The sequence below is a fragment of the Triticum urartu genome, chromosome 7, assembly GCF_003073215.2.
Source record: "Triticum urartu cultivar G1812 chromosome 7, Tu2.1, whole genome shotgun sequence".
Taxonomy (NCBI): domain Eukaryota; kingdom Viridiplantae; phylum Streptophyta; class Magnoliopsida; order Poales; family Poaceae; genus Triticum; species Triticum urartu.
In genome coordinates this window covers 29,568,659-29,583,654 of record NC_053028.1, presented here as the reverse complement: position 1 = coordinate 29,583,654, position 14,996 = coordinate 29,568,659, and the positions used below count along the sequence as shown (strand labels likewise).

The 14,996-nt window shown below is 48.6% G+C and overlaps 1 protein-coding gene and 1 long non-coding RNA gene across 2 annotated transcripts; both read left to right on the top strand.

The window, feature by feature from the left end:
* The first annotated feature begins 7,862 nt into the window (after positions 1-7,862).
* LOC125518232 lies at positions 7,863-11,206 on the top strand. Its single transcript, XM_048683145.1, has 3 exons — positions 7,863-7,898; positions 10,828-11,001; positions 11,084-11,206. Exons 1-3 carry the CDS (start codon positions 7,863-7,865, stop codon positions 11,189-11,191), a joined length of 318 nt encoding a protein of 105 aa, XP_048539102.1. The 3' UTR covers positions 11,192-11,206.
* A 310-nt stretch (positions 11,207-11,516) lies between these two features.
* On the top strand, positions 11,517-12,089 carry LOC125519788. Its single transcript, XR_007288319.1, has 3 exons — positions 11,517-11,617; positions 11,705-11,830; positions 11,926-12,089. It is a non-coding gene; the product is annotated as an uncharacterized LOC125519788 (long non-coding RNA).
* Positions 12,090-14,996: the final 2,907 nt, after the last annotated feature.

Genomic DNA, 14,996 nt, shown 5'->3' with positions numbered 1-14,996 from the left:
CGGCAAGAAGCAGCAGCAGCCGCATGGCGTGGGGGGGGGGCAACCGCCGCAGCAGTTGCCCCCGCCCCCCTGGGCCGCCGCGACCAACCCTTGGACAGGGCGATCCACGTGTACACGATGCCAGTGCCGCGGGGCCCCATCCCGGCCGGGATCCTCGACCCCCGCCCCGGCGCGCATCAGGCGCTGCTCGCCGCCTCGGGCGGCTACCCCATCGCGGCACCTCCGTACGCTGCCCCGGGTGGCTACGCCGTGGCCATGCCTGGCTACGCCGCCCCGGGTGGTTATCCCGCCGCCTCTCCGGCCACGGCCGCCGCACTCCCGCCGGCTCCTTGGGATCCGTCTCTTCTTGCGGCGCTTCACTCCACGCCTACACCCAACATGTACATCGGAGGCGGCGACTGGTATATGGACTCCGGGGCTACCACCCACATGACTTCCAACCCTGGTAACCTCAACTCCGTATTTCCAGTATCTACCGCATGTCGTATCACTGTTGGGGACGGGTCTTCCCTTCCCATTACTCATGTCGGTCATGGTTCCTTTCCGTCTAACTCTACGCCTATTCACATGTCTAGTGTCTTAGTTTCACCTGAGTTAGTCACTAATCTTGTTTCCGTTCGCTCTCTTACATGTGAAAATCCTATAACTGTTGAATTTGATGAAGTGGGTTTTTCTGTCAAGGACACCCGTACCCGGATGGTGCTCCATCGATGTGACAGCCCGGACGGCCTCTACCCGGTAAACTCCACCGCCACTTCCACATCCGCTCCGGTCACTCTCTCCGCCACGGTGGACCTTTGGCATGCTCGGCTGGGACATCCGAACCCGGCCACCCTTCGTCATATTCTTAGTAGATATAAGCGGTGTTGGTGGCGGCAGCTTGACGGCGATACAACGGCTATAGCTGGATAGCAACGAGGCTGCTGCGCTGCAATTTTTGGCGCCGCAAGTTTCAGTGTATAGAGAAACAAGTTTTTTGTTTGACAACGTATAGAGAAACAAGTAAGTTCTTCAAACACTTCAAAGTTCCGTTGGATGGGCTGGCCAGTGAACGAATGACCGACTTTGGCCAGCACGTTGAAGGCACGTCAGACGATCCGGGTCCGGTGAAAATTGGGGGTTGCCCTTGCTAAAGAAAACACAAGCATTCCGAAAAATGATTTCTTCAATCAGTTTTCTTGATATATCAATGCCACACATCGTAACACCGGACATAGGGAACTGAAATAAAATAAAATGGTTCTGCACGTGTTTCTTACAGAAACAACACCACCACCTCTATCCAGTACATCTTATTAACTTAATTACCACCACCTACCTTCACATGTTTAGACAACGTACACTTTCCATGGACGAGGATTTGTGGCTCTGACGTGCTGTCCCCTCTGAAATCTTCGTCATGCGTTACTCTCGCCAGATCGCCACATTAATTGAAAGAAAGCATTTCTATGCTCATATACGAGCTGCATACAATCGTGTGATACGCGGTGAGAGGGGTCCATTGTTGAACGATGGATGTACTTTCAGTGCATGCTAGAACATTGAGGCGGAGCCAGGATTTGATATAGGGGGGGCCAAGTTATGTTGATTAAAGGAAAATGCTCACTGCAGAAAAATAAGTACGATAATACTATATTATTGTGTTGCTTCAACACAACTAAAATAGGGTCTGTCTATGGTATATCTATATATGCCTTAGTTACAAATGAAATAAAATGAATTAGCATCATAACTCACAGCATCAAATGACAACTTGAAAATGTATAAGATTAAAGTTGAGAGGGATTAGTAGATACAGTGGTTCTCAATAGTACTAGAGTCTATTGCTACGGCCACCAGTGGGCTTTTTTATGGGTCTTTCCCCCAGATTTCTTCATAACCTCGGGGCTTGAGGGGGGCCATAGTACGTATATTTCTCAGCCTAGTAGCTAATTACTCGTAGCCTCTTAATAAACTGTCGATCGGTAGGGGTCCAGGCCCCCTGCTCGCCCCCCTTGGCTCCGCCACTGCTAGAACAGGACATCTAATTCACCTGGCTCAAATTGGTTTTGAGACCACTCCTCGTATGCCTTTAGGTGCCCACAGAGTTCTTCTTCTTCCCCCTAAAGTTTCATGTTCATCTTCTCCTCCAAAGCTCAACCCGGCGCATCCAGGAAAGAGGAGAAGAAGTAAGTGAAGTTACTGTGGTTTCGGGCAAATGGGAGACAGCTCGTCGTATCAGACTAGGTATGTGTTTTCCATGTCATTTCTACTTCTATCTTAAGATCTGAAAATTCACTGTTTTGATTTGTAAACATTTTTATAACTATGCCACCATGATTTGAAGGAAGTTTTGAATCCGGTGGACCTACCTTTTGCCTGGCCTGACGAGCTCGAGCTGGAGGCCATGGTGGTGCTGTGGCGCACGATGATGGCGGAGAGTGGACGAGGTGGTGGCGGTGCTTCCCGTCACTACTGAGAAAACCCTAGATCGGAAGGGATTGTCGGTGGGGTGTGCGGCTTGCTGCGAACCTCGTGTTGCGAGCCGCCGGCCCCCACCTCTTTATATGGCGCAGTGTGACAAGGGCCCGCCAGCCATAGTGGGCTGGGCGCCCCCGATCAGGACGTGGATCTAAGTGCCCGGTGGGCCGTTGGGCCCACACGGAGGAGATCATCCTAATAGGAAGCAGTACTCTTCAGGACTGTGAATTCTTCAGACCAATTGTTCTAGTGGACAGATCTATTGTTTTTGGTTCTGTGGAGAGGATTCCTCTGCATACGGTGCATGAGGAGGAAGATGTGCTGCATGAAGATGGAGATGATATCTCGTCTAACAACAGCACAAGGTTGAAGTTAGAAAACCAAGATATTAATTGTGACGCTCATGTAACTAGGACGGCCAATATAATGGATGTAGAAAGAGAGAAGAATCGTTGGGTTTGAAGGTAATTATTCGTATTTCAAATGTTCATATTTTGTCATTGCAATAGACAAAATTACGATAACAAGTAAAAAATGTGAATTACTGTATTCAAACATTAGACTGAACTTTGACAGGCAAAGGCATCGAGCTAAGCTGAATGAAAGGGCAGCCAGTGCAGAACGGATCACTGCCTTAGAGTGCTTTCCGTGGTTTTGCTGGAAGGGAAACTGAATCTGTTGTTTCTCCTGCAATTGGACTTACATTTGATTCAATTTTGGAAGCTTATCTTTTCTACAATCTATATTCGTGGGACTATGGTACACATAAAAAGAGGCTCAATATAAAATGTGTTGAACAGTGGCAATGAAGATATAATTCATTTTAGCTAAGTTGAAAAAAGAATACATCAAGAGTCGCCATCATAGATAACAAAAAAATTGGGACATGTGTGATGTAGGGAATTGGGTAAAGGAAAAACAAACAAAGCAATTCAATTTATTTGCAATGTCAGTTGGAGATCCAATCAAAATACATAATCGTAAGGAATACAAGTTGGAGCATAGGCAACTAAAAGGATATTAGATTAAACCTGATAAATAAATTCTAGCATGATTGGTTCCTTCTATTCTTATTACACTTCCATGAATGGATCACATGTCATGTCGCACCAAATCAGAAATTTGTGTTGGAACAGATGATGTGTTTCCTTCATTTTGAAGAAGTTCAGCAATGATTTTACACTTCTGCACTTTAATGATATCCTGCAAATATTAGGGTAGAAGAGATTTTAGGAAGAAAAAACAAGTGCACAGATTAATATTTTTAAAAGTTTATATGAGAAAAGCAAGCCACCTTGTTTAATTTTTCCTTGATACCAGTAGCATCGATGTTCCTAATCATGTGTAACATGGCAGGTCCAGTTTCAGATCTACAATGTGCATATAAATGTAAGGAGGACAAAGTTGGCCGCATCAGTGTAATGATTTTTTAATTAATATAATACTCTTCAATATTTCGGTGTTGAAGCTGACCTTAAAAATGTCTCATATGTGATCGTTTCACACTTCTGTACCAAGTTTACGCAGTCAGTGTGCCAATTGATAAAAAATTGAACAGGCATGTGAAAAGAGCAACATGAAGTTTGTTAGCAATAGCTTCATGGGAAACCTTAAATTCAGTATAGCCGTGTGAGCAAGCCAGCAGGTCAAGGACGTGGATCACTTTACGGTGCATATTGGAAATGGATCCTCCACCTTTTTCTGGCTTGACCGATGGCTCCTGCCAGAACCACTCTCCGTTGCTTTACCTGCCTTGTTTACTCACCATACTAAGCCTAATGCTCTTGTGCATAAAATAATGATGGATGGGATTGATCTGGGCTTGCGTAGCCGAGATCTTTGTTGCAGGGAGTGTGCCTTATAGGAGTACCTGACGAAAGGTCCTTGCTTAATGGTGCCGCCTTCACCACCAAGGGCGCCTATGCTGCTCTTGCCTCGCAGCTCTCGGATCCATCCCTTGCTCACATATGGGATTCTCGTCTTCCTAGTAGGATACAAGTGTTTGCATGGCTCTTCTATATGGACAGATTAAACACGCGGGCAAACCTTCATCGCAAGACCATCATCGACTCTCCATCATGGCCATGTTGGAGCACAACGCCAGAAGACCGTGCCCATCTTTTCTTCACTTGCCCCTCGGCGGCATCCATCTGGGGGGCCATTGGGCTGCTGCCCTGCCACTCTCCTTTGTCCAACATTTGGCAGCCACCGGTTCTGCATGGCCTACCTCAGTCTTTTTGGCCTTTCATTTTCATTCTCATTTTATGGAAAATTTGGGATGCTCGCAACGGCAAAACCTTTAGGGATGTGTCTCCTTCCCCATGTAATGTAATTAGGGCTATTATCTCGGACCTCACTCTTTGGTCCCACCGCCTTAAAAAGGCAGATCAAATAATCCATGCCGGATTGTGGCGGGATTTTTTCTCCTCTCGTCTCCTCTGAAACCACTATTTTTTGAAATATATTCAGGTGGGGAGTCCCCCCCCCCCCCCCCCCCCCCCCCCCCCCCCCCCCCCCCCCCCATTTTTTTAATAAAATTTTGGGGGGGGGGGCCCCCCCCCCCCCCCCCCCCCGGTGACAGTTTCAAAAAAAAAGTTGACGGTGCATATTCCAGACATATGAGCACCATCCTTCGTTTAGGAGAGCCGGTACGGTGAACTGTTTGATTGCCCAAGAAATTTTTAGGCCAAATGTGTTATATCTGAAGGATAGAAAACTACAGGTATCAAATAAGCAGTACAAAATGTGGAAATGTACTGACGAGACGACAGTAAGCAATATTGAATGGAACAGCTCCACCAAAAACCTGATTTTCAATACATCTCATGTCCCTTGGCGTTTGTCCAGATAGAACGATGATATGAAACAGCATTTCATGTTCATTAGGACTAGTAAAATGTAAATGAAGGAATATGTCAAGTAGTCGTTAGCACTTACAGAGAAATCTGGTTCTAAAAAATGCCTCCAGTCTGCAAGTAGTAAACATCATTGAGTGCGGCGTGTAGGTGGCAGATGTAGCAGGGAGTGGTCTGACTGAAATTTGAGCACCTTGTGCTCAACAATAAATTTAACTGATTGAGCAGATACAGAAAACATCATAAGACAATTGTTCTGAACAGTAAACATTCATCAACAAATATGAAATTATATAGATCATGCCAACATAGATCACAAGAGAGCAAAATGCTGGGAGATAAGATAACATTCAGGTGTAAAGAAATCGAAAGATCACAAATCGCAACAGGGGAACACTTCTATATATTGTGTGTGTGTGTGTGTGTGGTGGTGGGGGGGGGGGGGGGGGGGGGGGGGGGGGGGGGAGGCTTACAACACAGATCAGTACTTTAGTGCTACCTGAAAAGCTAACCTCCCGTTGGAGGTGGACTAAAGATAAACTAAAGGAGAACATCAACATATGATTCACCTGATAACACACATTGAACTGAATATCAGACTAAACTAAACAAACCTAAGACAGGCCACACATAACGACAGACTATGTTCCTGCTTGAAATAGTTAATTAACTAGGTAGTTAACACTGGTTCAGCCTTGTGGCACCGCACCGCATCTCCGTCTTCAGCATAGTTTTAAATAGCCGGCTATAGCTCCGCTATAGCCTTTTCAGCAGGGTGCTGCTAAATGGTCGTCTTCATAAATAGCCTGCTATAGCCCGCTATAGCTGATTTCGAGGCCCGCCGCTATTTTCCATAGCCCGCTATTTAAACATTGGTCTTCAGTGATTCTTGATGCAAAGGTGTAGAACAGCAACAAGATTGAGGATACCAACGATGAGGATGAACATCATAGCAGGGCCGTTGTTCTTGGGCTGGATGGCCAGGGGAACGAAGGGGATTGATTAGAACAGAAAAATAAACACAGACTATGTGAAATTGAATACAGAAAGATGAAGTACTCGGTACTCTCTACTCACCCAGTGATGCTCACACTTGTAGAAGTGCCTGCATGCCGGGGTTCATCCTGGTGCGGGAAACCCACCATTCGTCATCTCCCTTCTTGCAGTAGGGACAGCTGGCGAGAGGGAGAGGTGCGAGCTCCTGGATGAACGGCATGAGGGACTGGGATGACGACGATGAGGTACACATGGTTGCGGAACGGTACCGGCAACGGAGAAGCGGTCGCGGTGGGTGGCGGCGGTGGAGATCTGGGTGGAAGCTCGTGATGGGGATCGGGGAGGTAAGAGAGCGACGTGGAGGGAGTCAAGATGGGGTGGGTGTGGAGCTCTGACCATGGATGGCTGAATTAACTGCGAACAGAGGGTTGGGTGCGCAGAACAGCTCCTACTCCGACTGGTGGGACCAAAGGTGGAAAAGGGAGAGGCAAATACGCATTGACATATTCGCTTGAATTAATTGATACAGTGGGCTATATCAAGCACGCGTACTATACGTTTCGAATCTAAACGCAGTTGGTGGGTGGAGATGTAGTGGGGGACATCACCTAGGATCCCCAATGCAATTCCCCACTTTCCATCCTATATATTTAGACCCATCCTTGTGTGAACATGCATGAAACCCGTCCATGTTTACAGTTCCACATAACTCGGTCTTCTGAATTTATTCGTGTAATATATAGATTCACATAAACATAAGAGATGGTGGTAGGCACAAAATCAAGGAAATATCAGTAACATGTATATGGTTAGGAGGCATAGGGAAAGAAACAAATTCGGAGATGATTAGCAAGACCCTGCAGTGTTGCTACGGTCATGCCAACCGTGTCCATGCTTGTACCATAGGAACATAATGGCATGATGGTCCTTAAGGATCATTGTGTAGAGCTACATCTGTATACAATATCCACCGTATGCAGCATGTCTAGAGGTTACAAATAACCTAAGCTAAGTCGGTACGTAGATTTATTTGGTTGCTCTATCCAGCGAATTTGCTATGAATTTGATTCCTATAAACATTTTTATTAAGCAATATATGGCGGCATATCTAGCCTGCACATTTGTTCGCTAGTAAACCAAGGTACGTGAATATGGCAAAACTGAAATCTGATTGGGCAGAAGTCCTGTGATGGATCAACTCCTCCATGATGACTGCCGCAAGTTCTGGCTCGGAGCTCACCAGCATGTCGATCTCGCCTCTCCATAGCTGCCTGATTAACATGAAGCTGACTGATAAATTTTCTCCGGTGGCACCACTAGGTGACAGGTGGAACATGCCCTGTGTAGCCGGGGCATCTTCAGCTGTCTCAATCACTACCGGAAAACGGGCATACGCCGACGGCCAAACCTATGCCTACGGCTGCCGTCGGCCTAGTTTGAGATATGCCGACAGCCTAGTCTTGGCCGTCAGCTTACACTGGCCGTCGGGTTACATGGATCTATACCGACGGCTGCCGTCGGCATAGAACGGCCGTCGACCTAGACGCAGACATGCCGACAGCAGCCGTCGGCATAAATCAGCCGTCGGTATAACGGCGGGGCATGCCACGTCACCGATCTGCGGCGTAGGTATGCCGACGGCAGCCGTCGGCATAGTTGCCACGTCACCGATCCGCGGCGTAGGTATGCCGACGGCAGCCGTCGGCATAGTTGCCACGTCACCGATCCGTTGGCATAGCTATTTTTTTACATACTTTTTTTGCATATGTTTTAATGCTTTTTTTACATATGTTTTTTTGCATATGTTTTTATGCTTTTTAAAAAATATGTTTTCATGCTTTTTTATGTATTATATGAATATATATGTAGTTTGTAATTTTTTCCATAGATTATGAATATATATATAGTTTGTATTTTTTTCAACCATATTAATAATATGCTGTCATGTTCTTTTGAATATAGGTCCTTAAATTTTATTAAAATCAAAAACAGCTATGCAACAGAAGTTGAGTGGCGGTTGCAAACGCCCGTCACTCGTCTCCGGAGTGTGACCCCCTCACGTCTGCGGTGTGCCCCCCTCACGGACGGCGCCGCCGCCAGCATCTAGAGGGCGGAAACAGCCGCATCGGGTCTATACGGAGGGGACGTTGCTCTCAAGTGTTTCTATGGGATGACCTACCACAACCGGGTGGTGTTGTGGCATGTTCGAAGAGGCGGCACGCATCTCCGGGGCGTGGCCCCCCTAACGGACAGCGCCGCCGCCGGCACCTGGAGGGGGAAAATGGACGCATCGGGTCTACACGGAGGGGATGTAGCTGTCGGTTTAGCCCGGATGTTGCTCCCAGGTGTCCCTCTGAGCTGACCTGACACAACCGGGTGGAGAGGTCCACTGTTCAAAGCCCGTCCGTGAAAAGTCAAAGGGCTAGATCTCGTGGTCAACCGCTCCAGGGTTAGGCGGGACGGGGGCCCTGAGGGGGTAGCAATGCCACCGGAGTGTCGCACTGGCCCCTCATACATGCGGGGTGGTGTGGTGGCATGTCCGAAGAGGCAGCATGCGTCTCCGAGGTTTGGCCCCCCTCACGGACGGCGCCACCGCCGACACCTGGAGTGGGGAAACGGACGCGTCGGGTCTACACGGAGGGGATCTTGCTGTGGGTCTGGCCCGGATGTTGCTCCAAAATGTTCATATGGGCTGACCTAACACAACTGGGGGGGAGGTCCGCTGGTCAAAGCCCGTCCGTGCAAAGTCAAAGGGCTAGATCCCGTGGTCAAACGCTACAGGGTTAGGCGGGACGGGGCCCTGGGGGGTAGCAATGCCATCGGAGCATCGCACCGGGCCCTCATACATGCGGGGTGGTGTGATGGCATGTCTGAAGAGGCAGCACGCGTCTCCGGGGCGTGGCCCCCCCTCACGGACGGCGATTACACGGTAGTAGACGTTCTGCGGTAACGATGCGGCGTGAATATTATTAAATACTCGGAGCGCGATAAAATCATGAGTTTTTTTGCACGACGTGGGCACATGTGCTATAGGAACGATGGTATTTTTTCATAATTTTTGGTGATGGAGAAGTATCCGAAAAATTCCCTCTACGCGGATTGCCCTTCGCACGTCTATGGCTGTGGCCGGCGGCCTCCGGGGGCTAGCATGCCGCCAAATCTTGCGTAGGCGGCCTCTCACAAGTCTGGAAGTGTTGTGGCGGTTGCAAATGCCTGGCACGCGTGTCCGAGGTGTGCCCTCCCCCTCACGGACGGCGCCGCCGCGGCACCTAGAGGGGGGAAACGGACGCGTCGGGTCTACATGGAGGGGATCTTGCTGTGGGTCTGGCCCGGTTGTTGCTCCAAAGTGTTCCTATGGGCTGACCTAACACAACCGGGCGGGGAGGTCCGCTGGTCAAAGCCCGTCCGTGCAAAGTCAAAGGGCTAGATCCCGTGGTCAAACGCTACAGGGTTAGGCGGGACGGGGGCCCTGGGGGGTAGCAATGCCACCGAAGCGTCGCACCGGGCCCTCATACATGCGGGGTGGTGTGATGGCATGTCCGAACAGGCGGCACGCGTCTTCGGGGCGTGCCCCCCCCCCTCACGGACGGCGATTACACGGTAGTAGACGTTCTGCAGTAACGATGTGGCGTGAATATTATTAAATACTCGGAGCGCGATAAAATCATGAGTTTTTTTTGCACGACGTGGGCGCATGTGCTATAGGAACGATGGTATTTTTTCATAATTTTTGGTGATGGAGAAGTACCCGAAAAATTCCCTCTACGCGGATTGCCCTTCGCGCGTCTACGGTTGTGGCCGGCGGCCTCCGGGGGCTAGCATGCCGCCAAATCTTGCGTAGGCGGCCTCTCACAAGTCTGGAAGTGTTGTGGCGGTTGCAAACGCCCAGCACGCGTGTCCGGGGTGTGCACCCCTTCACGGACGGCGCCGCCGCCGGCACCTGGAGGGGGGAAACGGATGCGTCGGGTCTACACGGAGGGGATCTTGCTGTGGGTCTGGCCCGGTTGTTGCTCCAAAGTGTTCCTATGGGCTGACCTAACACAACCGGGCGGGGAGGTCCGCTGGTCAAAGCCCATCCGTGCAAAGTCAAAGGGCTAGATCCCGTGGTCAAATGCTATAGGGTTAGGCGGGACGGGGGCCCTGGGGGGTAGCAATGCCACCGGAGCGTCGCACCGGGCCCTCATACATGCGGGGTGGTGTGGTGGCATGTCCGAAGAGGCGGCACGCGTCTCCGGGGCGTGCCCCCCCCCCCTCACGGACGGCGATGACACGGTAGTAGACGTTCTGCGGTAATGATGCGGTGTGAATATTATTAAATACTCGGAGCGCGATAAAATCATGAGTTTTTTTGAATGAAGTGGGCACATGTGCTATAGGAACGATGGTATTTTTTCATAATTTTTGGTGATGGAGAAGTATCCAAAAAATTCCCTCTACGCGGATTGCCCTTCGCGCATCTACGGCTGTGGAACTATATGTTTCGTGCTCACATGTCATGCTTCCAAAATTTGCATAGGTTGTTCCTCGTTGGTGCTATGGAAGGCATGATGGATGGGCGAGTTTGGTGGATAGGTGGCTCGGCGACGATGCAGAGTTTGCTGCCAAGAGCATCAAGGCCCGTGCTAACCGTGGAAAAGACGGGACACACGGCCAAGGAAACAGGAACCACTGGGGCTTCAAGGCCATGAAGGTATATCTATATGCATGATGCATTTTTGTTCTTCTTTACCGTCATGTTCTTATGTATGGCTAACTTCTGTTTGACGTTGCAGGAGGACAAGTTGAAGAGGCCGCTCTCAGACATTGAGTCGTGGAAGCTGGCCTGCGAGCGGAGTCATCCCAAGGAGGGCGAGAGCCAGTACTACGGCAAGACCGAGTAGCACCTGGAGTCTTACACTCAGCACTATCAGAAGTTGCATCCGAATGTTCCTGTTCCTGAGGTCGCCCAGTCTCAGATCGATGACACGGCGGTGGTGGCCATCCAGGGGAAGTCACATGGCCGGTATCCGTGTTTCGATGGCTTGATAACTCCTTCGATCCCGTACACACGGCTTCGGTCTACCAACCCGAGCCAGTTAGAGAGTACGGGGCGTTCACAGACTCCCTTAGCCCGCCAGCATGCTGTATGTACTTCCCCTTTATCTTTTTCTCTCTAGCATTCTCAGTTCATTTTCAGCATTGCTCACTTAGAAACAACCTAAATTATATAGGCATATAAGGCCTTTGTCGAGCATAGGAATCTCGAGGTGCGAGAGTACTTGCAACGAGTGAAGGAAAATGATGATTACAACCGTCAGATGATGGCGGTTAGTTTTGTCCTCTTAAAACCAAGCTAAAATTTTGCACTTTCATTCCTTCTGACCTTCTAGTTTGCTTGTTTAACTAACATCCAGGCTATGTTGGCGTCTTGGAGTAACCGCACGGATCCACCACAAATGGGACCCCCACCACCACCTGCGGGAGAACCCCCACACGTGCCCATGTTCGATGAATGGGTGGCACTAGGCAGTGATGGTCCGGTTAGTACATTTGCCTAACTACTGGAAAACTAGTTCTCGTTCATTCAACACTATCATATCATATTTACCGTTAGAATCTTTTCTGAAACATGTAGGGGACCGGTGGCTCGACTACTGCTCCGTCGACCCCAGTCACTCCGATCTGGCAGAGTGATGGTGGTCGCGGTGGCGGTTTTGGCGGAGGTGGTCTTGGTGGTGGTGGTTTTGGCGGAGGTGGTCTTGCTTGATGTCGATGATGATTCCGTGCATGTGGCCGTCGTGCCATGCCTTTCATGTTGCTACTTCTATGATGTTCCATGTCTTGCACTACTTTTATGTTCATGAACTTCCGCCAGTGATGATCTTTAGATGATGATGATGAACTTGACTATGTTTAGATGATGATGATGAACTTGAGTATGTTTAGATGATGAACTGTCATATTTCTACATAATTCCATATTATTCTGCTTTGAAATGCTGTCAAATGAATTGAAAAAGAGAAAACAGGGAAAATAAAAAAAACTATGCCTACGGCAAAGCCGTCGGCATATATAAGCCCAGGAGTTACCAGGGCTTGCCACGTGGCAGATCTATGCCTACGGCAATGCCGTCGGCATAGATTTTCATCTATGCCGACGGCTTTGCCGTAGGCATAGCCCTGCCGCCAGGAGAAACCAGGGAAAGACATGTGGCAGTGCTATGCCAACGGCACTGCCACCAGGAGCACCACGGGACGCCACGTGGCGGAGGTACGCCGACGGCCAAGCCGTCGGCGTACCACTGCCACGTGGCGTCCCATGACTCGTCAACGCTTTTGACGGCACCGTCCGTTGCCGTCAGACGGAAAAACACTGCCGACGGCTAAACTATGCTGACGGCTGACCCCGGCCGTCGGCACAGGGCCCTATGCCGACGGCTATACTACGCCGACGGTCTGACAAGACTACGCTGACAATATCTACGCCGACGGGTCTATGCCGACGGCAGCCGTAGGCATAGATCTATGCCGACGGCAAAGGACCTATGCCGACGGCCCCTGGCCGTAGGCATAGACCGCGAGTCCGGTAGTGAATGGCAGCATACATGTCCCAGCCTCCATGATTACTGACAGAAAGGAACTAGTGATGCCGCTCGCCTAGCTCCCAAAATCCCAATCTGGCGTTCATGCGCCGGTTCAGGCGGGACAAGAACGTCCTGACTCCTGAGCGTCATCTTTTCAGCACTGACAGAGAGAGCATCCTCACGTGACAGCTATGTGTCAGCCCGTACAGATTGGGAGCTCCTATGTGCACGCACAGGCGGATACCTGACTGGGCCGGCCCAAGCTAGCGACCAGCGGAACTGTAGCGCGAGTCTGTTCACGTCGAAAAAAATTCGAGTACTGTAGGGATCGAGCCCAGGAGCCCTGGTGAAAGAGGCGACTGTGCTAGCCAGTAGACATAATCACACAAAATGATTACATTTGTAGCGCAATAATATAAGAACCAAAAACAACGAAGATCCAAACGTTTTTTTTTCTTTTTTCGTGTTTTTGATTTTTTGCTCGAAATTCCAGTAAAAATATAAAAAAGTAAAATAATGAAATTTGCGAACAATTTTTAAAACAGGAACAATTTTGGAAATACCAAACAAATTTACAACGTGAACATTTTTTGAAACTACAGAACAAATTTGAAAACATGAACAATTTTTGGAAACAGAAACATTTCAGGAAATTTAAGAACAACTTTCGAAAACAGGAACAACTTTTGGAATCACAAAAAACTGAAAACGGGAACATTTTCTGAATATGTAGAGCAAATTTGAGAACGTGCACAATTTATGGAAACATGAACACTTTCTGAAAACTAGAACATTTTTTGAAAACGTTTTTTCTAAAAACTAAAACATTTTCCAAGTTCCAGAACAAAGTTTGGATATGCAAACATTTTTCTTAAAATGGGAACATTTTTTTAACTTAAAGAGTATAGGCACCTAGGTGTCCCAAACAGTCGTCATATACCAGATTAAGCCTCCTTGCACCAGATATAACAAAATGCGTCCCAATTACTACTCTTTACTTACCTAAGAAAGGAGAAACCCCATGGATTACGCAAAGGATTGTTGTTTCTATATATTTTGTTGTATTTGACAGTACTTGTTTCTATTAACTGAAATTATAGGCTGTTTTGCTAACGAAAATCTAGTTGTTGTTGAAAACAATTCTCCTGCAAGTTTGCTTGATCACAGGGACAAAAATTACTAGTCAGACCCGTGGAAAGTAAAATATAGTTGAAAAGCTGCATTTCTTCAAACAGACTGCCATCTCTATAGGATGTATTTCCCCCCCCCCCCCCCCCCCCCCCCCCCCCCCCCCCCATCCACGCTTCACACTTCCAGATAACTCTCTCTTGACTATTTTTCATCTGACATGTTTCAGTACACATGAACACAGGAGATGATGGTGGACACAAATCAAGACAATATCTCTACTCCTAATGGATGAGTTAGTTGAATAGTCCCACCACTTTCGTCTGGTTTTTTTCGTCTGGCTTTTCTTTTTTTCGTCCGGTTTTACTTCGTCCCACCTTCTCTCATTGGTTTTTCTTCCTCCCATTAAAAAAACCAAACCCCATTAAGGAGAGATCTTGTTTCATGGTTCCTTTGGTAGGTGTTGATTCAATTCAATTATGTAAACAATAAGTAATTCAGAATTCAGAAATTACACCATATATGTGGGATCACCTTCCTAAAATACAGACACGAGATTTTCTCGATAATCTTCCATAATAAAATAATATATATTTCTTCATAACAAATCACTAATCACGCGTGCCATGCTTGACAATCACAAGTTTCATATGGGATCACCTTCCTAAAAACCCCACGCTTTGGATCCCCGCCTCCCATCGATCGAATGAAACCCCACCCCTTCGTCTGCCTATCCCGTAAATCTTGCTTCCTTCCTTCGCAGCCTCCTCAAATCCTCCTCGTCTCTCCCCCAAGCTGTTTTGGACGAGGCAGACGCGGCGGCGGCGGAGAATGTGCGCATGGTCGGGTGAGTTTTGAACGTGCACATGGTAGGCCGAGCAGAGCAGAACTCGTTGGTGCACCTACTGCCGGCCACGGGCGCGTAGCGCTGCCTCGTGCAGCCATCATGGACGCGCCGGATCGCCTTGCCAGCGCGTTCCTTCCATTCGACGGCC